Here is a 23,215-nt window from a genome sequence, read left to right on the forward strand (position 1 = left end):
CATTCGACACCAAAGCAAAGCACCAAGGCACAACAAGCATAGCGTTACGTTGGTACACTTAACTGAGTGCCCGAGGAAGCTAAGAAAACATGTAGCGCTCAATTACTTATCCTACCTTTATCAGGCTCCTCATGAAAAGAAAGCAATGCGCAATGTCAAGGAGAGATGGAGCCAAGGTTTGAACCAGGGACATACAAAGGAGTGCCACTTTGCTTCACTTCAACTAGGCGCTATTGCAACAAAGGAATTGGCCAAAAGGGGGCAGCCAGGATTTTAAATGGGAGTCACCTTGCACAAACAAAAGGGCGCTGGGTTAACTTCCTTAACTGAGCGCTACTCTACTTGTGCCAAGGAAATGGACAAAATGCATTCACTGGGAATCGAAGTGGGAGCCTCACTCAAACAACAAGTAGCGCTACGGTTGTGCAACCAACTGAGCGCTGCTTTGAAGAAGAAATTGGTTCAAATTGAAGCCATCATGGTTTGAAGAGGAAGCCCACCCCCCCAAGACTTGTAGCGCTAAGTTAAATTACTTAACTGAGCGCTATGAAGAAAGCTTGACATGAGCCCAAGCAAGAAGATATTGAGCACTCCGTTGGTTTAGTTAACCGAGCTTCCCTAGGAGCTGCACCATGGCCCAAAAATCAATTAAATTCAATTCTTCACCAAATTTTACAAAGCCCACTCCAAAGTCTGAAGATAAAAAATAGAAAGTGTATAAATAGGACTTAGTTTAATTTAGAGAGGACCCTTTTACTTTCACTTTTGAACTTTCTTTTATTTTTAGTTTTATTTTTGGCTCACTTTTACATTTTGGCTTTGAATTGGAGAATTGGGATTGAGAGCTGAGTTCTCTCCTCCTTGATCTTACTTTTGCATTACTTACTTTCTGTTTTTGAATTGTGGATTGAGATTGAAAGAATTCTGTTTCAATCCTTGATCTGCAACTCATTTTTGTCTCCTTCTGCATAATTCGAATTTTCATTCGCTGTTTTCACTTTTCTTCTTCTGCAACTTATGCTTTTCTGTTATTGATCTTGAATTGAGATTGAAGAGCTTCATTGATTCAAACCCTGAGAATCATCTTCCACTCTTCTTCTCAATTTATCTAAGGATTGGATTTTAATCTTCTCTGCTGTTTCTAACTTTCTTTTCTTTTGCAAATTGTTCTCTATTGGATCATGGAAGGAATTGAGATCTAGACCTATTTTCTAGTCTCATTGAGTCCCTAAGCTCTTGAATTTCTTTCCTAGTTCTTGCAATTGAGTTGAATTTACTTTCTGTCTTGTTCTTCTAGCAATTTTCCATTTCTTTTTAGATCTACTGCACTTACTTCATCTTCTTTACTTTCTATTGTTAAATTCTGTATCCCAACATCCCACATCCCTTTACTATTCAAGTAATTTATATTTCTTGCAATCTAAGTTTCATTCATTTACATTACTTGCACTTTAAGATTCATGCAATTTACTCTTCTGCACTTTATTTTTCTATCAATTTCCCCTTTCCCTTTTAGTTTCATGCAATTTAGCTTCTATTGGTTATAATTCACTCAAATCATCAACTGTTTACTTAACTGAATCAACCATCTAACTAAAATTGCTCAATCCATCAATCCTTGTGGGATCGACCTCACTCATGTGAGTAATTACTACTTGATGTGACCCGGTACACTTGCCGATGAGTTTCGGTGTTGGAATCCGAATTTCAACCTATAAAGTGCATCCTCAATAGCAGCCTCTGTAACCAATATCTGTCCGCCTCTTAGTTAAACCGAGTCAAGGTTATGTCTGAAGAAATTACAGTAGAATTCCTGAACCAATGACGTGTTCACCCTACCCAGCGCCCTATCAACAAAGCCCAAACCCATCCCCTCAATACGGGTCTCAATAGATTGCCTCAGGTTGGCGAGAATGGCCAATTTCATCTCAATGTTGAGGTTCTTCGACCGATAGCTCGGGAAGCGAAGCTCACAGTATAGGTTAGGAAACCTGTGTGCATCGGTAGGTGGCAGTTGCTGATATGCTTTCTCCTTCTCTGAAAGAGGGTTCTTGGCATAATCGGTGAAAGGAGAAGCAGCAGAAGATTGAGGTTTCTTCCTCTTTCTAGAGGTAACCTTTGCTTTCCCTCTATCAGACATCCTAAAAAATAGATATGACAGGATATAAACAATTAAGCCATGTAGAAAAATATAAAGCAAGGCATTAAGCACATACAAAAAGCAAGAGGATTGACATGTAATCATGAAATGAGTCAAAAAGGATGAGAACTTGGAAGGCAAGCAAATAAAATGCAGAATTCAACCCAAAATGCAACCAAGAAATCATGCAACAATAACAGAATGCTTGTTTTTTAAGTCACAATAGTCATCATGCCTCAAAGAATATAGAAGAGTTAGTGGGACAACTAGGAAAAAGGAATTAGAGGGTCAACAAAGTTAAAAGTTAGAGAACTAGGTTAGAAATCAGTGGCATGACAATTATGGGACTTAATCACAAGAAGCTCAAGAAATATGTAAAGAACAAGCATGCTCACAATCATGAGTGTGATGCAAGTCATTGATGATGAAATATGAATTTGCATAAAAGCATAAAATGGAAAGCAAGACATCAACAATGCACAAGGTCACTAAGTGCGTAATAATTGGTATTGAAAGAGGTGAAACATGCGCTAAGTGTAACTAAAAGCAAGTTGAAAATAATTTCAAATTAAAAGGGTCACACTAGCGGAAGGTACCACTTATCACAAATGGTAACATAATGTAAAAGGCTTCAATGGTTAAGTAGAATGAGCAATGAAACTTGAACTAAGAAGTCGGAAAGCAAATGAATTAAACTTGAAATGGTGGAAACACAAAGAAGGTTCTTCTTGACTTAGGTAACCAAGGTGCTAATTGACACAGAGATCCGTCAATTAGTCCTTTGATTAATCAAGTATAATGCACATAAGCGGGAATCAAAATGAAATGGGAATGCTGGCCAAAGCAACTAAGGAGTTGTACTTGGCATAAAACAAAAATCATGTTCAAGTAAAAAAATCCCAAGTTCAATTCCTAAGTTGCACGTTGGTAACAGATTGCTTTTTCCAAAAATTTTGGCAGCATTCCCACAGTAAATCGGACGTTCCCGAATAATAAAAAGCAGTAAATGAACACATATGAATCTATCAAACAGGTAACAAGAAACAAGTTCATATGGTTTAGGTGATATCAAGTAGAATTACTCAGCAAGGCAGCAATGAAACAATACATATGAACAAAAAAAATAGTACAGCAGTAACATGATTTACACAGGACATCAGCATCATCACCAATCAGCAAACAAGCAATATTAAGCCATTCAGATAACAAGAACGGAGCACTTATTAGGCTTAGAATCTTCTAACCACAACCTAGCTACCTAACCTCATGCATTTCTATCTAACCTAAGCAAACAGAATTAACCAACTAATCTGACGAAGATTACCAAACAAAATTAATTAGAAAGAAAGCAAAACAGAGGAGCGGTGAGGTAGAGGAACCTAAAGAGAGAGCAATGTAAGGAACTGGAAAATGGAAGGGGGCGAGTGGAATGCAGTGCCGCCCAGTAGTGGTAGCAGCGGTTGAGCTCACGACGTGGGATAGAAGAGCAGAGCAGAGGCGCGATGCACAGCAAGGGCGCCGAACCGAGCAGAGGAATGGTTGGCGAGGTGAGAGAGGAAAAAAGAGAAGAGAGGTTGTGGGTGGTGTTGAGTGTTGGGTTACCGGCGGCAATGGATGGCCGCAGTGGCTAGTCTGGTCAGGGCTTAGGGATGGTTGGCCGAGAGAGAGGAGAGAAGCGGAGGTGAAAAGGAACAGTGAGAGGGAGAGGAAGAAAGAATGAAAAGAGAGAAGAGGAAGGAAGAGAATGGCGGCGGTGAGGTCGCCGCAGTGGTGGCTATGGAGGAAGGGGAAAAGAAACGTTGGAAGAGAGAAGAGGTTAAGGGACGTGAATGTTAGGGTTCTTGCGTCGATGGGGGTTAAGACATTTTGAATCCACGCGTACGCGTACTATATGCATCCGCGTGGGCGGGCGAAAAAGGAAGGGACGCGCAAGCGTTGTGTACGCTTAAGCGTGGATGGAGAGAGTGCGCGTTAACGCATACGCGTAAGGTATGCGTCCACGTGGGTTGAGGTTTGTGCCACACGCTTAATGAGCGCGTGAAGGTTGCACAACTCTCTATAAAATGTATGGGATCTGTGTTAACGCATCGACGCGTAGGCGTGCTATCCGCGTACGTGTGCCGTCCCATATGTGTGCTGACGCGTACGTGTGTGGTACTCATACGCATGGGAAGAAACTTGCGCTAGAAGCACAGTGTTCGCACCACGTTTGCCTAACTCTCTGGAATATGTATGGGGACTGCATCCACTCATCGACGCATATGCGTACAGCGTGCGTACGCGTCCTTGCCCCATTTTTTTTAGGAATACTAAAAGCAGCTTAAACTCTCCCTAACACTACCTACAACTCAAAACCCACTACAAATGCAAAATTAATAAGGATTTTCAAATGCAAGCAAACATAACTTGCACTTGAAGCAACTAGCAACCGAAACATGAAGACAAGACTACATCAAGTGGAAAACTACCTACAATGGCACTCAAAGCACTTATTAATCAAATCTACAAGAGAGAATGGAAAGAGTTTACCATGGTGGGTGTCTCCCACCTAGCACTTTTATTTTAAGTCCTTAAGTTGGATGTTTGGGAAGCTCTTTGTCATGGTGAATTGTGCTTGTACTCATCCTTGGATCTCCAAGGATCTTTGCTCCTCAATTGGTTGACAAAAATTCCAACCATTTTTACCAAGCTTGGGTAAAGTTCTACCCAGGATATGAGGTCCTAAAGTTGGTCTTCAAAGTGCGATCCGGGGTCCCCTATCTTATTTTCGCACCCGTCTTCAAGTTGATTGTCATGATTCTTCTATCCAGGTAGTTGACACGTAGAATTCTCTTTAGCACACCAAAATCTCCTCCTAGACCCGCACAAGTTTGCATGCTTCCAATCAAGGTGCCTACGCCTTGAAGGTTCGATATCAATGAGCCTAATGCCAAACTTCCAACCAATACATAATTCCCTCTTACTATTAACTCCGCAAAGTGCTCTAAGTTGCCCATCCGTTTCAATCGAGCCATATTCAAGTGAGAAAGTGAAGCGTAAGGGTAAGAATTTTACCCACTTGAATGTTGTGTTGGATGGTGACTTAAGAGGGAGAACCTCCCTACACTTAAACAATGTGAGGTCTACTCCCTTAGGCTTTTCCTTAGTTGTTTCCACCTCTTGATAGCTCCTTTCAAATTCTTCATGCTTGTCAACTTCTTCCAAATCCTCCTCATCATCAATCAAATCAAACTTTGGAGGTTGTGCGAAATCTACTTCAACATCGACTTCACATCCATTGGAAGATTCTTCAACGAGGTCACCGTCATCATTTGGCATTGAGTTGTCTTTAATAACTTCAATTTATTGTCCAATGGGAGGTGATTCAATTTTGGATAAAAAGTCATTGATGATTGAATCAATCTCTTGATCAACCTCTTCATATTCTTCAATTTTGATATGCTCCAGAGGTTGTTGAGACTCCCATGGTGGTTCCACATCTCCTAAATCTTCAACCACTTCTTTCTTTTCTTCAACGATCATAGGTTTCTCCAATTGTTCCAATACAAAACCCAACTCCTCCTTCTCCACCAGATATTCCAATTCATTCTTTATGCCTTGCTCTTCTTTTTATTTTTCACATGTGGCTACAGAAACACCTTGAGTGTTTAAGTATTGGTAGGCCAAAGTGTGCACTACCTTGGTCAAGTTGGTTACAAACTCTAGGGTGTTCCTTTGCATATCCGCTTGTCCTTGAAGTAGCAAGGTGAGAGAATCATCTATTGGGGCTTGGGATGGATAGGAAGGTTCATCACTTTGGAGAGAGGGTTCATAGTAGGAAGGTGGTTCTTCTTGGTAAGGGTATGGAGATGGTGTGTATTGAGGTGGTTCTTAGTGGTAATCATGATAGGGTTGTGGTGGTTCTAAAGGTCCTTGCTCATAAGGGTCATAAGGATGATGTAGGGGTGATTGGTCATATAATGGATATGGATCATAGGAAGGTGTTTAGTAAAGAAAGGTTTGTGAGTATGGTTGAGATTCATGTTGAGGATAGGATTCATAGGCATATGATAGTAGTTGTTGATTGTCGCAAAAAGAGTCACCATAGCCATCGAATTGAAATGCATTAGGATGGGAATTATACATATACGCATCCGGAGGTTGTTGCCAATAGGAGTGATCAATTTCCTGAGGCTCCTCCCATCTTTGTTGGTTCCATCCTTGATACATGTGGTCATTGAAGTTCACATTTCCTACAACACAATTAAAACCAAACTCATAGCCAAAAGGATGAGACTTCATAGTGGAAATAAAAACAAAACTAACTAAGTCCTAGAGTTAACAAGAACTAACAAACAAGCAAAAGACAAACATATTCGCAATATTCACATATATACAATAACCAATAACAAGGCACACAATTGCAATTCTCCAGCAACGGCGCCATTTTGATGAGTGAAAAATTGATGGTATAGAATTTCACAAATGAAATATCATCGAAGTATAGTCTTTAAACCAACAATAATCCTTTCATACAAAAATTTGTATGTCACAAGTACAAACCTCTAATAAAACTAATAACCGAAATATTTAAACCTCGGGTCGTCTCTCAAAGGAATTGCAGGGTAGTGTTCTTGTTATTAGCCATGGACATGTATATTTTGGGGTTTTTTGAATAAGAGACAAGAAAAGTAAATTGTAATAAAATTCAAGGATCTCTATCCTTATCACTAACCACAATATGATAATTGCAAGGATCAATCACACTAAGTCATCCTCTAACAAGTAAAGGAAAGACAAGTGAGCTATATCAATCCAAGTCCATAAGTCCTAGCTAGTTACTAATTGAATTAATGAGAGCTATTATAGTCAATGGCTACCAACTATCAATCACTTGGACATTAGCAACTCAAGAATTCCTAAGTTACCTTCCCAAGCTAAGATCATAAAATTCTACTCTAACATCCTTTCAAGTATTTTGACAAACACTTGGAAGGTATAAAAGGAAAGCATACTAAATTGACAACAAGAATGAAATTTAACAACAATTTAAAAAAATCAACAACAACAATCAAAGAAAGCACAATTAACATGAATTACCTCAAATTGCATTGAAAGAAAATAAAAGGAACAAGGGTAGATCAACAACAAAGTAAAGAAACAAAATAGAGGAAATTACAACAAGAGAATAGAAGAAGAAGATGTAGCAACAAGGAATTGAAAGGTAGAAGTAGATGAAAGCATGAACCAAAACCTAGATCTAAGAAATTCTAATCTAAACCCAATCCTAATTCTAGAAAGAAGAGAGAGCTTCTCTTTCTAGAAACTAACTTAAGCATTCACTAAACTAAACTATGTGTAAAAGTGATGGAATTGATGCCTCTCCCCTTCAATCCTTGGTCCTTTTAAGTGTTTTGGCGCCAAAGCGGGTTCAGATTGGGCCCCACAGCTTCTGTGAATTCGCCAAGCACGATTTCACTTAAAAAAATCACGTGCCAGCACTGACACGTACGTGTACAGCACGCTTGTGCGTCCTTGAAGTTTCGCGATCCACGCGTGCGCGTCCATTGCGCGTGCGCGTAGATGGGTGCATCCCAAATCTTCGGCTTTTTCCATGTGTTCTCCACTTTTTATGCTTTTCTCTTCACTCCTTTGATCCATTCCTAGCCTTTTCAACCTGAAATCACTAGCAAACACATCAAGGCATCTAGTGGAATCAAAGGTGAATTAAAAATTATCAAATTAAAGGCCTAAAAGCATGTTTTCACACTTAAGCACAAAATGAGGGAGAATCACAAAACTATGCTATTTCATTGAATAAATGTGAGAAAATGTTAGTAAAATGCTCTAAATTCAACACAAGATAAACCCTGAAAATGGGGTTTATCAAGGACATTTATTGTTTTTTATTTAGGGGTAGTGATGTGCTAAAATTAATAACAAAGGGGATTAAAATAGGCTCAAAATTGGTTAACAAAGGTTGATAAAAAGGGTAAGGCCATTTGGGTATGTGAGCTAAAATGAAATAAAGGCCTCAATCCTATAAATGCATATATACATCAAATAATGGACATAAAGAATTAAACAAATCAAAAATTACAATCATAGAAAAGAGAACAACTCACAGAAGAATGAAATAGTGGTTATATGATGTAACCACACAATTAGGCTCAAAACTCACATGGTTGTGTGTTCTTAACTCAAAATTCATGTTCCACAATATATAATTCAAGCAAGTTTTAGGAAAAATATATCAACACAAATCAATTTTGGAATACCCTATAGAGAAATGATCTTGGAAAATTTTATTATTTTGACTAAGCTTATTATATATACGCATATATGAAAAGAAATGGAATCAACTAAGAAAAATGCAATTGAAGCTCTAAAATATATATATAAAATAAGAAAAATGCAACTAAGAATTCAAAAAATATTGTGAAAGTGTTTTGGATTAGAACTTTTCACCCATGATTGGTCGATTGGTCAATTAGAACTTTTACATAAATTGGAAAACATAGGTGCTATGCAATTTAAGAAAAGATGGATATAAGGTGAGATTAATCACATAGCAAGCATAGTCCACGAAGTTTACTAGGTAAGCTTACGATTCAATTTCACAATTCTAAAATCTCAATGCATGAACTAGTGACATAAATCAAGGTTAATAATAAACAAGCATCACCAAACAAAAAAAATATTAACTACATACAATTGCCATATAATAGATAGTGAATTCAAATTATATGGTGACTAGCTACAACATGCAATTTAAAAATCCAAAAGCATTCTTAAAGGCAATGTCATAAGTACTTGGTATGCAAAAATACAACCTCAATAAAGGAATCCAACAATGAATGTTAATCATAATGATGCCAAAATAGCAACGTGTTAGTAATTAGCAGCAATATCTCAACACAATCAACAAATCAAATCAATAATTCAACACTTATCCACTAAAAGAGAAAATTAAATAGAAAATTAAACTAACAAACAAACTAACTAAATAACTAACTAACTAACTAAAGGAGATAATGGTCGATGGGGAATGATAGTGGTGGATGGTGGTTGGAAGAGGGGAAGAAGAGGAGAGAAGAGAAGAAAAGAAGGGAATGTGAAACAGGGGGTGGTCACGCGTACGCGTAGGGCGACGCATATGCGTGACTTAGGAATCGGGATGTGGCATTCGTACGCGAACAGCTGAGACGCGGAGGGTAGCCTCTTTCCAGTGCGGTCGCATACATGGAAGTGACCGTGCACGTGGGATGGCCTAAAAGTACGATGATGCGTACGCATCAAGATGGGCACGTACGCGGGATTGGTTAGAATCATGAGGTCGCGCGTACGCGTGGATTACGCATACCCGTGACAGGGTGTCTTGTTTTTCAAAATTTTTCAACTTCTTGCACCAAACCAAGCATTTTAAATATCTAAAATAGTTACCTAAACACTACCAAACCTTATTTAACACACTAGACTATCAAATAAACTCAATTAACTAAACTAAACATGAAATTAAACTTATTTACCAATATATACACTATAAGAAAAAACAATATTTGTAACAAAAAATTGTTATAAAAAATTGAAATTTTGAAACAAAAGGATTTTGTAACAGAAAAAAGGGCCGTTGCAGTATGTCCCGTTACAAAAAGTTTTTGTAACAAAAAACGGAACTGTTACAATTCAAAGTGATATTTTGTAACAAATTTTTCTGATACAAAAAACCATTAGTCATTACAAAAGTAGTAAAAAATTTTGATCTTCAAGGCATTTTTGGTGACAATCTATTTTTTCCTATCATAAAATTTTGTTACAAAATGTAACTTGATTTTGTAACATTTTTTTTCTTTAGTTACAAAAGTAAAATAATTATTTTGTAACATTTTTTAATTAACTAATATATTAATTATTTTATTAAGCAAGTCTACATTTTTATAATATGAAACAACATACATAATTCAAACATGCCTCATTTAGCTAAAATTGTTATAAAACAAAATAACATTAGTGAGTACATTGATTAGTTCTACAAGTTATATGTCTTGCACAAGTTCAACCAAAAGTTAAAAGTTCTAACATAGATTAGTGTCTCTATGAATCAAAATATTCTTGAGCCCTCGAAGTAGCATGTGGTCACCATTTCAGCACTCCTATAAATAAGAAAATCCGAAACAAAAAGTTAGGTGCATAGTCAAAAGAAATATCTTGAGGCAATCAGAAATTATGTAGCAAACAAGGGTCTATTTTGACACAGAAATTCGTCAAATAGAACTTGTTTTCTCAAACAACACAATGCAGTTTAATTGAGCAACCAAATAGGACAACAACCAAATAGTGAATAACAAAACCCGAAGCTTCCAGCTTCCAACAACCAAAACAGTGAAGCACTTAGCCGGATAATCAATCAATTGAGCTTAGCAAATGTTGAAAACCAAAAGCAATTAAATACCAACTCAATCAATTAATTGAATCAAAGATGAATATTGAAAATAGATTAAGATAAATTCTGGTAGCATTTCAGCAGTAAATTTACCTATTTCACAATTTCAATCAATCAATTCAAATTCCATATGAATTCTTTGACAGTTAAAAACACAAAAAATCATAATGAATTCATAGGAAGGAAGTAAATAAGCCAATTCCAGCAAGAAAACATGAGGAAACAATTAAAACCAATCCAACCAGCAAGAAGCAGAGCAGCACTCAGCAGAACAGCAATCAATGGCCCATCATACAGCACCCAAAACAGTAAAATAAACAAAGGTAATGGATTCAGGCAGCATTCTATTCATTGAAGTCAATAACCATTACACTTGCAAGCAGCAGCGGCACAACAGTTTATCCATTAATTCAACAGAAAATCAATCAAGTCAAACTAAACAATTTCAGCAACAGATTTATCAATAAAACCAATCTTAGTTCAGCAACCATCATCTATTCCAACACAAACAACAATAACTCAGCAGCATTTCCTTTCTCATTGAATTTAACAATCATTCAACAAGCAAGCAATAAGGGGGAAAAATCAGCAGCAACCAACAGCAAGTATAGAGCAGTAATAACAACTTAATGTGAGAAATTATTCAACAACAAATGCACACACAATGCAATCACTATAAACACCAGTAACTATTTGAAAGGTATTTATGTCATTTCCAACAACATATTACACCAATTGAAACTATGATAACATTAAATGAATTCAAGGACTGAAACCATAAACAATTAACTTTAGAATCAGAAGTTCAGATCTTAACACCATAATCAAATTTTTTACCCCAAAAACAGGCACTATTGAGAAGGATATATACAAAACACTAGTATTTGCTCCCGGTGGTAGTGGGCTTTGGTGATGTCTGAGCAACGGGCGGAAAAAAATGGAGACAATCCTAGTTCAACAAGAATAAAAAAAAATCATGGACTTTGAACTTTGAACAAGCTAGGAAAGATGTTGCTACGAATAGTAAATAATATTCTCACTAGTAAATAATATTTTTAAAAGAAAAGCCATATTCAGTAGAGTTGTTTTCACTAGTAAATAATATTCTTAATAAGCATTATGGCATGAGATGGTGCTGCCAAAATTAATAAACATAATGGCAGTTCTTTTAACCGGCCATAAAATTAGTGCCATTTTTCCCAATATTTTTTGTAGTGTATTCACTTGAAAGTTTAAACAAAGACTGAAACTGAATATCTACAAAAAGGCTTTCTAGAAATCCCGCACTTCCCCTCTTCTGTGATGACAAACAGAGGCACGTATAGCCTGTCAAACTATAAATATATGCTTCAACTTCTCAAAATATAAAAGTTTCATAGGTACCTAATACTCGTTTATATTTCTAAATACTTTTGCAAGCCTTTCTGTTAGCGGCATCAGCCACAAGGTGCAACATCTATGATTATTGAACTCGATCACGCCAATATCCTTTTCTCTTGGCCAGCACCTGAATCCAAATACAAGGATTACTTAAATGACTCATCATGCTTATCCATATAACTCATCATGCCTAGTATGAACGTTAGTTGCCAACGTCCGTCATCAAAGAATTACTACTAACTGCTTCAATTAAGGCCAAGGCCCACATCCAAGTATTTGAAGTATTTGAAGATCCAATTGAAGATGGATATAAATTGAAGAATTGTTGAAGATTGGGGAGCTTCTGGGAAGCCCTGAGGGGGGCTCTGGGAGTTCAATTCCCTGTTCATTTTCTGCACTTTTCTTTTAGTTTCTGTTTTCTGCACTTTTCTTTCTCTGTAATTTGAATTGAGCTATGAACAACTAAACCCCTTTCATTGGGTTAGGGAGCTCTATTGTAATTCAATGGATCAATAGTAGTTTTCATCTTCTTCTTCTTTCTTTTCTCTTGATTTTTGTTAGAAAGCTTTCGATCTTAATTTAATTGGATAGTTGTCTTGACAGAGAAGCTATCCATAATTGGAATTCCTTTGATCCTTGAGAGAGGGATGAAGAATTCATGCTAGAATTGCTGTCTCACATTTGATTAGATTTGGGGTTGGATGGATATTGTGACATTTAATCCTACTAATACTTTGATATATGAATTTGTGTGGTATAATCAGTGACCAAACTTCAACACTTCCCATGAGTAATTAAATCAAGACATTGGGCAATTGTTCATGCTTAGAAAGATTGGTGAGCCAAGACATTGGGATCCAATCATCTAAGATTGCCAAGCAATGTCAATGAATGCATTGATTGAGGAAGAGATGAAAATGATTTGATCCGGAGAGTTCAATATCTCCTAAAACCCAATGAATCCCTTACTCTGATCTTACCCATTCTCATTACATTCTGCTCTTTAATTTCATGCTTAATCCCCATTCCCATTTAATTTCATGCAATTTAAGCTTCTGTCCTTTAACTTCTCGCAATTTAATTTTTGTCATTTAATTTCTTGCAATTTAAGTTTCCCACCAAATTTACATTCTACAATCTCAACCCAATCATGTTTTCACTCAACTGGCACAATTCTCTAATTAACATTCATCAACCAACCAATCCCTGTGGGATTCGACCTCACTCTACAGTGAGTTTTTACTTGACAACAATCCGGTGCACTTGCCGGTAAGAAATTGTTGAGAGACAGTTTTCAAGTGAATCAAGTTTATGGCGCCGTTACCGGGGATTAGTTTTGTATTGACAATTACTAAATTGGAGGATAACTAGATTGAGCATTTTTCTTTTTTTTTGTTAATAAAATTTCAATTTCTGTTATTTTCAGCTATTTGAGTTGTTTTTCTTTGTTCATCTACTTTTTAGCACACTAACCATTAGCTGTTTGTAATATTGCCTCACTAAGAATCTTCATTCATGACAATAGAGATTCTAATTTCTTTTGGTGATTATTGTTTGAGACATAACTCTTTGCAAGAAAGAAAGGAGCATCCATCATATTTTGGTCAATCAAATTTCATGGGAAATTTTCCACCACCACAGAAGGATTTAAGTTATTATGCTCATGATGGGTGGGAATATCAAGAACATGAAATGCGAGTACTTTCCAGAGTCACAAAATGGTCCATATTTTGGTAAAATTGATCACTACTCAAGTTGTGGCTGAAAAGATCAAAATCAAAGAGATTTCACTCATTTATACCCCATTCATCAAGAGCCATCACCTCTTAATTATCCAACCTCGCCTCCTAGTTTTACATGTCCAAATTCTTCATCATTTGAGTATGCCTCAGCATAAAATTCTGTCCCAACTCCATACAACTCATTTTACCATCCACAAAACTCATTCCATTACCCACAAGAGTCATACTATTTTCAGAACACACAACCACAAAATAACCAATTCCATTTACAAGCCTATCCTAACCAACCATCACAACCTACACAACCTCCTTTAGATGGACTTGCTGAGGCAGAACTCATCCATGAAGAACTCAGAAGAAAGAGAGAAGAGGATCAACTTGTTAGGATAGAACTCCTCCTTGAAGAAATGACAAAGACAAACGAAGAGGAGAAAATAGCAAAAAGAGAGCATGAAGAAAAATTGAGACAGAAAGAACAGTCCTATTCTGAGGAACAATTCATTGAAAAGCTGAGATCACAAAGAGAAACTACTCCACTCTCTCCAGAAACAAAGGAGTTCATTCAATGGTCCAGAGTATTGACAGAAAAATAAGCCATCACTTTCAGAAACATGGAAGCACATTTAAACTATATAGCAAAACACTTTGAAGTGGTGCTTAGCAAGAAGTATGAAGACCAAATGGTGGTTACAAGGGAGGAATCCGAAGAACAAGAAAAAGAAGCACCCATACCAAGTGAGATTCCTATGAAGAAGGAGGAGGTTGTGAGAGTATATAAGCCTAAGGCTCCATACCCACAGAGGCTACTAGGGGTAACTAAGGAATATGCAAACTCACTCCCAAAAGACTCAAAGCAACATCATGTAGAAGAAAGGTAGGAAGTCAATCAAGGGATTTCACACTCCAATGAAACAGAGAGTTGCATAGAGGATGAGTTCAGTGAACCACTAATTCAAGAAGCTCTTGATGAAGAGGATGCTCCAACTATCCAACAATACCCAAGTCTTGAGATTAAAGATGTGAAGGCAGTAGAAACAAGCACCAAACGGAGGATTGTGACCGAAAAACAGAGGATCATATCCATGAAAAAAAGAAGGTCAAAGAACAATCCAACTCCTGCTCCAACAAGCAAGTTCACTCAAGCAATTCCCAAAAGAAGACTTGCTGGAAGGAGGCACTCACAACAAGGGGCATCAACTGGCTCCATTTTCCACTTGAGGTCATTCCTCTTAACAAACTGGAAGAAGAGGAAAAAATTCATGACCAAAATGTCAAGCTAATAACAATTAAAAGAGCGCTTGTTGGGAGGCAACCTAACCAGAGGTAGTTTTCTTTTCATAGTTGTTTCAATAAAAGAGTTAAGTAGATTCTCTGTATTGCAAGGAGCTAAATTTGGTCTTGCACACCAAAATAATTTAGGGGTGAATGTGTAATTCTAAGTTTGGTGTTTCACCAAAGATTTTATTAAGAACACATTGTGTTACTAGCTCCAACCAATCAGGGAACTACTTAACAGTTGCTCAGCTTCTAGTTTATAGTTGGTATTCTTAATAAAAGCACATGAGGTTTTTTGCATATACTCAATTTACTGCATAAGGCAAGAAACTAAGTTTGGTGTTCACACACCAATCTAAGTTCAAAAGCCTACAAACATACATGAATGCTAACAATCTCTCAAGTGCTTGGGGACCAAGCAACTTCCAATAACTTTGCAGGAATTCAATCAATCTCTTGGAAGGAATACAAACCATCAGCTAAGAAGAAAAAGAAGTACACAAAAGCGAAAGATGGTGATGACAGAGAGGAAGCAACTGGACTTTAAGAGGTTGTATTGTTGCTTAACCATTTCTACTTTGGAATGTTTAAATTGGGAGTATGAATGTGCCCTTGTTGATAGTTATTCTTTAGTTTAAGTCATTAAAATTTCTTGTGTTTGTTTTCTTTAATTTTGGCATAAGTATGCTAGTCTAAGTGCCTAGGCTACTGCTTCCTTGCTTGAATTGTATGCTGTGTCCTTGAGCTCAATAAAAGAAATTATAAAGAATTGTTGTGAGAGACAAGAGTGAAATCCAATGTGCAAAATTAAGTCCTAGTGTTGTGGTGGTATTTGTTAGCTAAATTGGTTCATCAATAAGGTACAAGGCTAAGATATCTCTTGAATTATGAGCTTAAAGTCCTTTCTATGAGACTTAAATGAATTAATAAAGATCCTAACAAGTGAAAAAGAGAATGAAAAAGAAAGAAAAGAGCACAAATTAAAGCTGGGCAACAATAGTTTGAACCTTAAGGCATGTGTCTGTGGTGATTTTATGCAAGGATATGCTTGAATGAGTAAGTTCTTAGGAGTGCTTCATCACTTGACAACTTGAGTTAACTAACCCGGGATTGTCAACTAAAAATTCATAATCAAGAGCAACCTTGTCACAAAACATTTAGCGACCCAAAGAGGTGCTGGACACTAAGGTCTTGAGAATGAATAACAAACCATGTGCCTATGGTGTGTATGTGCTGAGGAGAGACTTGGGTAATTAAGTCCTTAGGGGTGTTTCAATACCTAGCACCTTGAACCAACTGGTTCGGGAGTGCTGGCTGAAAGCCTATCCTAAAAAGTTGTCTCATTACAGAATACTTAGCTACCGCACTACAAAAAAAAAGGCCTATGGTCACGGTAAAAAACCGTGACCATAGCTAGTAAAAAGGGTGACCATAGATCTATGGTCACGGTTTTGGACCTATGGTCACAGTTTTTTACCGTGGACTATTCTCTCGTGGCCATAGGTCTATGGTCATGGTTTTTTTATCTATGGTCACGGTTTCTATGGTCACGGTTTCAATTTTAAAAATCTGATACTTTAGGCCACGTTTTTTCACCGTGACCATAGGTTAATCTATGGTCACGCGTAAAAACCGTGACCATAGCCTTATCTATGGTCACAGTTTTGACCGTGACCATAGCCTCTATAGTCACCCCTCCTTAAAACCGTGACCATAGCCTTATCTATGGTCACGGTTTTTCGCCATGACCATAGCCTCTATGGTCACTCCACTTTAAGACCGTGACCATAGCCTTATCTATGGTCACGGTTTTCACCGTAGCCATAGCTTATCTATGGTCACTCCTCTTTAAAACCGTGACCATAGCCTTATCTATGGTCACGGTTTTTCACCGTGACCATAGCTTATCTATGGTCACCCTATTTTTAAATGGTGACCATAGCCTATTTTGTTTTATGAAATCTAATTTTTTTAAAAACATAATCTCATCCTAAAATGATGATAATCACAAAATAAATTTAAGAATGAGAAATTCAATAAATCTAAATCATAAAAATTTTATTAAAAAATAAATATCCATTACAACACTAATCAAAATAAGGTGCAATTTATCCATTACATGTAATATCGGATAAAGTCTCTTATTAAAAAGTAAAGAATATTCGAAGTTGTTATAAACAGTGCCGCAGAAACTAGTCAACTCCTGTTGTCTTTACCAGTACAAAAAAATTATCCTGTACACAAAACAAAGCCAAAACAAATTTCAAGAGAAGGTAAAGAACATTCGAGAGTAGGAAAACAAAATAATCAATTAACAAATACTAATCCTAAAAGAAACGAAAAGAAAAAGGTAAAAGAAAAAAGCATTCCCTACATAGTTTATTTCCATCAAGATACAAGAACTTAGAACCCAATTGTATGAAAGTAATTAAATTATCCCAACAGAAAAATGAAAAAGAAAGTCTGCATGAAGACTTTAATTTTTCTTCTCTTAGTTGTACTTCAAATAATTAGCACTAACACAACCAAATTACATATAGCAGTCCTTGTTGTTTAATATGATTTCAATAAAATATAATAATCCGATGATGATAACTTTGTGTTGAACTATATAATAATTATTCAATTTAATTCTAGAAGAAAGGAACGGACAGCATTAGTGCTACACTGCTACAATTTCACAAAAGACCTAAATTAAAACTAATTAAACCAATAACAACAAAAATAGGAGTTTCCTTGGACATTGCGAATTTCAGATCAGAACCCATTTCTTAGAAAAAGCCTTGATGCCTACAATATATGTAACAAAACAAAAAAATAAAATTTGGATAAGAAAGAAACATTAAACAAATGCATCAACATTCAATTTTTTCGTTAATTAATAGGTAACATCATGCATAATATCAGACCCTGGAATCTTAATTGATGGATACCATTTAACTAAAAAGCAATGTGAGCAAGCATCATAATGCCTTACAACAACACAATTAGGCGAAAAAAGGAAACAGAATATTCAGCACTTATATCATAAACCAACTTGTGTTAGTAGATATTATTACATAAGCATAAGCATTCTAAGTAATACAAGCACTCGAACATAGTCTTTCTAAGTCTTACCTATTTGTACGGACTCAGATTCACAAGGTCAAAACCACAAATCCCAGATCTCTGAAATCCCTTAACATGAGTCACCCCTTTTACACACAGAGACCAAACCCAAAAAGCTCAGATCTTTGACTATGGTAACACACAAAACAAAGAACCCAAATCTACCCAGTTCTCAAAAAAGTACACTTTTTATATCAAAAACAGAGAATGCTTTCTGGGTATGCCAAATGTGAGTGTAAATCTGATAAATCTAAACTTTCATTGGTGGTGGATGAGAATTGAGAAGAAGATTAACAGTTTTAACAACAAATACACACATATGATAATAGAAACTTGAATAAGAAAAAATATTTTTAACAGTTTCAATTCGATTAAAATAAAATATTATTTTACCAAATCAACAGAATTCTTAATAATCAACATATTTTATAGCCATATAATTTTAGTAATTTTAAATTATTTATAAACCCTCAAAATTATTGTTTCAGTTAAGAAATCAATTTTAAGAAATCAGTTTAGAAATCAAGGCTTAATCTGTTTTTGGTTCATCAACCTCAATCTCCACAATTCACTAAACTTCTTCTCAACAACAATCAGAACAGCAAGGTTCTCAACCCATTCAATTTAGTGACCAAATTTATTGATAATATAACCAAAATTTACAACAAGCACTCATTCTCTATTCAGAAAATAGTCACAATCAAACCATCATTACAATAATTCCAGACCTAGCACAAGCCTAAATCAATTCAACACTCAACACAATATTATCCAGTCAAATTAAATTAACATATCCAGTAACCAATGATTCTCAAACAAGTTTTCAACAATATCCAAATAAATCTCAATTCCACAACTAAATCAAGAAGTCAGCATAACCAAGAATTCGAGTAATTAATCACTTTCAAACAATTAAATCATTATTCACAAATCACAACCTCAAGTCAAAATCAGTCTCAATACCACACCAATCACATTTTTTTAAAACCTCAAACAAAGCTTAATTCCGCCAATTAATCACTCATAACAACAAAACCAAGTTGATTTTTATCGATTAATCGCACAAAACATTCACAAATTATTTGCAGTTACTCACTAAACTTCATTGGCATTCATGAATTTAAACAGTTAATTTTAAAATAAATCCCCTACCTTAATTAACCGGAACTCGAAGAAATCTATAACTGCGACAAATTCCTTTTTTCCCTATCTCGCAGCAGCAGTAACCTCACACAGAACCAGCAACAGCTATAACAGTCCCAAAACAACATTGACACCAATACTAGTTGTAACAGAAATTTAGAAGCAAAGTGGCAGAACTAAAATAAGAATATATATGACTATGATTAGAACAAGAACATGGCAGAGGAACAAGTTTGAAGCAGAACAAGGATGAGAGGGTTACAGTTTCAAAAATGGAGGAATCGGAACCAGAACAGCAACTCCGGTGTTCTTCTCCAGCATCAAGGGCAACGTTTGGTTCACCACCATCAGCGGCACACAGCTCGATGGCAGACTCCACCCGCGGTCACGGTGGCAGCGGCGGGGCAACAACGGCAATGACAACGGCTCCTCTAGCTCGCGGTTCCTTCTCTCTCTTCGCGAGCTTCCTCGGCGGCGGCAGAAGCTCCGGCCACGGCAACGCGACGTGGATCTAACGGCGATGATGTGCAGCTCGTGATGATGGCGGCGATGGCTCCATGGCGCCGGAATAGCGACGGGAATGGGTGACTCGGCAGCAGTAAGGAGGCAAGGCGGCTGGGTGACAGCGCTGCTTCCTCTTCTCTCTCGAATCACTATCTCTCTTTCGACCTTCCTCTCTCGCGCACGGCTCCACCGAGAAGACGACGGCGGCATCAAGACGCGGTGGGGGTGCGGCAGCAGTTCCCCCTCCTCTCTTCTCTCTTCCCCATCGCAGCCTCACTCTAGGATCGATCTCTCCCTTTTCTTTCTTGCTTCTAATTTCTGTTGCTGTGTGTTGGTATGTTAAAAGAAAGGGGAAGCGATGTGGTGGTGGTAAGTGGCAGTGGAGATTAGAATTTTATGTGTGTTTAAAATTAGGGTTAGGATTGACACTATTGAGTATTGAGGTAATTTTAATAAAATTTAGGAGGAGTAGGGTAAATTAAAAATTAATTTTAGTCCAATACTAATATTTATAAAAATATTATATTAATTATCAATTTATAAATTTATTTTTAAATAAATATTTTAATTCAATAATTAAAAATAATTAAATTAAAGCAGATAAAATATTTATTATTTTTCAATTACTAAAATTTTAAATCACTAATAAAAAGATACTCAATTAATATAAAAATCTCCGAAAATATATTATGGAATAAATAAAATAAATTATAAATAATTTAGTTTTAGGGTTTTGACGTTTGTTTGTTTTTTCTTTTTATCTAAAAAAAGCACAAAACTTAATAATTATTAAGTTTAAATCATTTTTTAATTTAAAATTAATAATATTCAACTTAATTTTCTAATTATAAAATTAGATTTAAAATTTTAATATTTTAAAGTAAATCACATAAAATTTTTATTAAATTTTAGTTATTAAAATTTTTAAATTTCAAATATATAAAATATTTAAAATTATAAAAAATATATATAAATCTTAATTAATTTAAATTCAAATTATTAAAACTATGACTATAGATCCTTTTAGATTAACTCTCAAAATTGTTATCATAAACCATTTTAGATCAGCCACTAAAACCATGACTATAGACCCTTTTTGGTCACCCTTTCAAAAAACCGTGACCATAAACTCTTTTATGCCACTCCCCAAAACCGTGACCATAGACCCCTTTAGGTCACCCCCCAAAACCGTGACTATCGATCCTTTTAGGTCACCCTTTCAAAAAACCGTGACCATAGACCCTTTTAGGTCACCCCCAAAACCGTGACCACAGACCCCTTTAGGTCACCCCAAAAACTGTTACCACAGACCTCTTTAGGCCACCCCCCAAAACCGTGACCATAAATCCCTTTAGGTCACCTCCAAAACCGTGACCATAGACCCTTTTAGGTCACCTTTCTGAAAAACCGTGACCATAAAAAACTGTGACCATAGACCCCTTTAGGTCACCCCCTAAAACCGTGACCATAGACCCTTTTTGGTCACCCCCCAAAACTGTGACCATAGACCCCTTTAAGTCACCCCCCAAAACCGTGACCATAGACCCTTTTAGGTCACTCTTCCGAAAAACCGTGACCATAGACCCTTTTAGGTCACTGTAAAAAACCGTGACCATAGACACCTTTAGGTCACCCCCAAAACCGTGACCATAGACCCTTTTAGGCCAACCCGAAAATTGTGACCATAGACCCCTTTAGGTCATCCCCCAAAATCGTGACCATAGACCCTTTTAGGTCACCCTTTTTTTAAAAACCGTGACCATAGACCCTTTTTGGTCACTGTAAAAAATCGTGACCATAGACCCTTTTAGGTCACCCCCAAAACCGTGACCATAGACCCTTTTAGGCCACCCCCAAAACCGTGACCATAGACCCCTTTAGGTCACACTCCAAAACCGTGACCATAGACCCTTTTAGGTTACCCTTTTTTAAAAAACCGTGACCATAGACCCTTTATGGTCACTGTAAAAAACCGTGACCATAGACCCCTTTAGGTCACCCCTCAAAACCGTGACCATAGACCCTTTTAGGCCACTCTTTTTTAAAAAACCGTGACCATAGATACTCTATGGTCACCCTTTCTAAAAAAACCGTGACCATACCTTTTTTTTTTGGTCACGCTGAAAAACCGTGACCATAGAGGGTCTATGGTCACGGTTTTTTACCGTGACCAAAAAAACTGTGGCCATAGACCCAAAATGTTGTAGTGCAAAAGAAATAAGCTCTAAAGAAGGAAAGAAAACAAAAATAGAGAAGTTAAGGATCAAGAATAAGAGTCTCATAGAAAAGTAATAGAGTGAGAATTCAAGAGCATTTGAGAGCCTAAAAACCAGCATGAACATGAACCTAAATTGCCATGCATGAAACTCCATGAACCAAGGATTTGAATTCTCTGAATAAGGACTTGTATCTCTTGTATTTTCATGTTCTATCACTTGCTTGAGGACAAGCAAGATTTAAGTTTGGTGTTATGATGCCAGGGCATCTTGGCTAGTTTCATAACCCATTTTTAGTTTGTTTTAGAGTAGTTTCATGCATTCCTTAGGCAATAAGTAAGTATTTGGATGAGAAATTCATCCTTGCCTTGATTCAATCAAACATTGTTAATTTTGTACATTTTTATGAGATTTATGTAAAGATTTGTTTGATGCTATGAATGATGCATTATCTTGTGATTAAGGCAACACTTTGATGGATTTTGTTCGGTTGATGATAAGTGGAAAGGAAACTAAGAAAAAGGAAGGCAAAGAAGCAACAAGAAGGCCATGAAAGGTAGCAAAGGGAAGCAACATTGGAGCGAAAGTTTGCTCCAACGTTGCCGGAAACGGTGCTCCTCACAGCCTGAAGGGGTCTACCTGAAATAAGAATAACTTGAGCTACAAAGCTCCAAATGAAGTGATTCCAAAGGCATTGGAAAGTAAGAATACAGAGCTTTCCAAGAATATATGGCACTACATGGTGGACACTAAAATTGAGGGAGAAAACTGCCTCAAAAAGTGCATAGACGAACATAGTATCAACCTGCAGTAAGGTCAGTTGACCTCTGCACCTTCGACGGAATATAACTCGATTTGTAGAGCTTCAAATGATACGCTTCTAATGGCATTGGAAAGTAGACATTCAGGACTTTCCAACAATATATAATAGTATAGGGTGGACAATATGTTTTAGCTTCAAAATCTGGCATTGTTACCAACATTGGTGTAAGCGTTGGTGTGCCAACGTTGCCTCCAACGTTGCACACTGACGCCAGCGACCCTGTCCCCTTCAAAGGAGCATAACATGAGTTTTAGCTGTCCAATTGAGGTGATTCTAGTTGGGTTAGAAAGCTGACATTCAGAGCTTTCCAACCATATATAATAGTCAATAGTGGGCATGAAATTGGCAACGTTGACAAGAGGACAAAGGAACGTCACAAGGCTTGATGCGCAACATTATGCAAAAAAGGGTGTCAACATTGAAGGTAACGTTGCCAAACCAATGTTACCACCAACGCTTGCG

The 23,215-nt window shown here is 36.8% G+C and overlaps 1 protein-coding gene across 1 annotated transcript; it reads right to left on the bottom strand.

Annotated features, from left to right (window-relative positions):
- Nucleotides 1–19,245: 19,245 nt before the first annotated feature.
- LOC107622054 (uncharacterized) lies at nucleotides 19,246–19,924 on the bottom strand. Its single transcript, XM_021113986.2, has 2 exons — nucleotides 19,473–19,924; nucleotides 19,246–19,315 (listed from the first exon to the last, which is right to left on the bottom strand). The coding sequence occupies exons 1-2, from the start codon at nucleotides 19,922–19,924 to the stop codon at nucleotides 19,246–19,248; spliced, it is 522 nt and encodes a 173-aa protein (XP_020969645.1).
- Nucleotides 19,925–23,215: the final 3,291 nt, after the last annotated feature.

Source organism: Arachis ipaensis, chromosome B10 (assembly GCF_059453495.1).
Source record: "Arachis ipaensis isolate K30076 ecotype BB chromosome B10, ASM5945349v1, whole genome shotgun sequence".
Lineage (NCBI taxonomy): Eukaryota > Viridiplantae > Streptophyta > Magnoliopsida > Fabales > Fabaceae > Arachis > Arachis ipaensis.

Coding starts and splice junctions, on each gene's coding strand:
- LOC107622054 (XM_021113986.2), bottom strand. CDS start 19,924: ATGCCGCCGTCGTCTTCTCGGTGGAGCCGTGCGCGAGAGAGGAAGGTC. Junction 19,316..19,472: donor ATTCCTCCATTTTTGAAACT/GTAACCCTCTCA, acceptor GGACTGTTATAG/CTGTTGCTGGTTCTGTGTGA.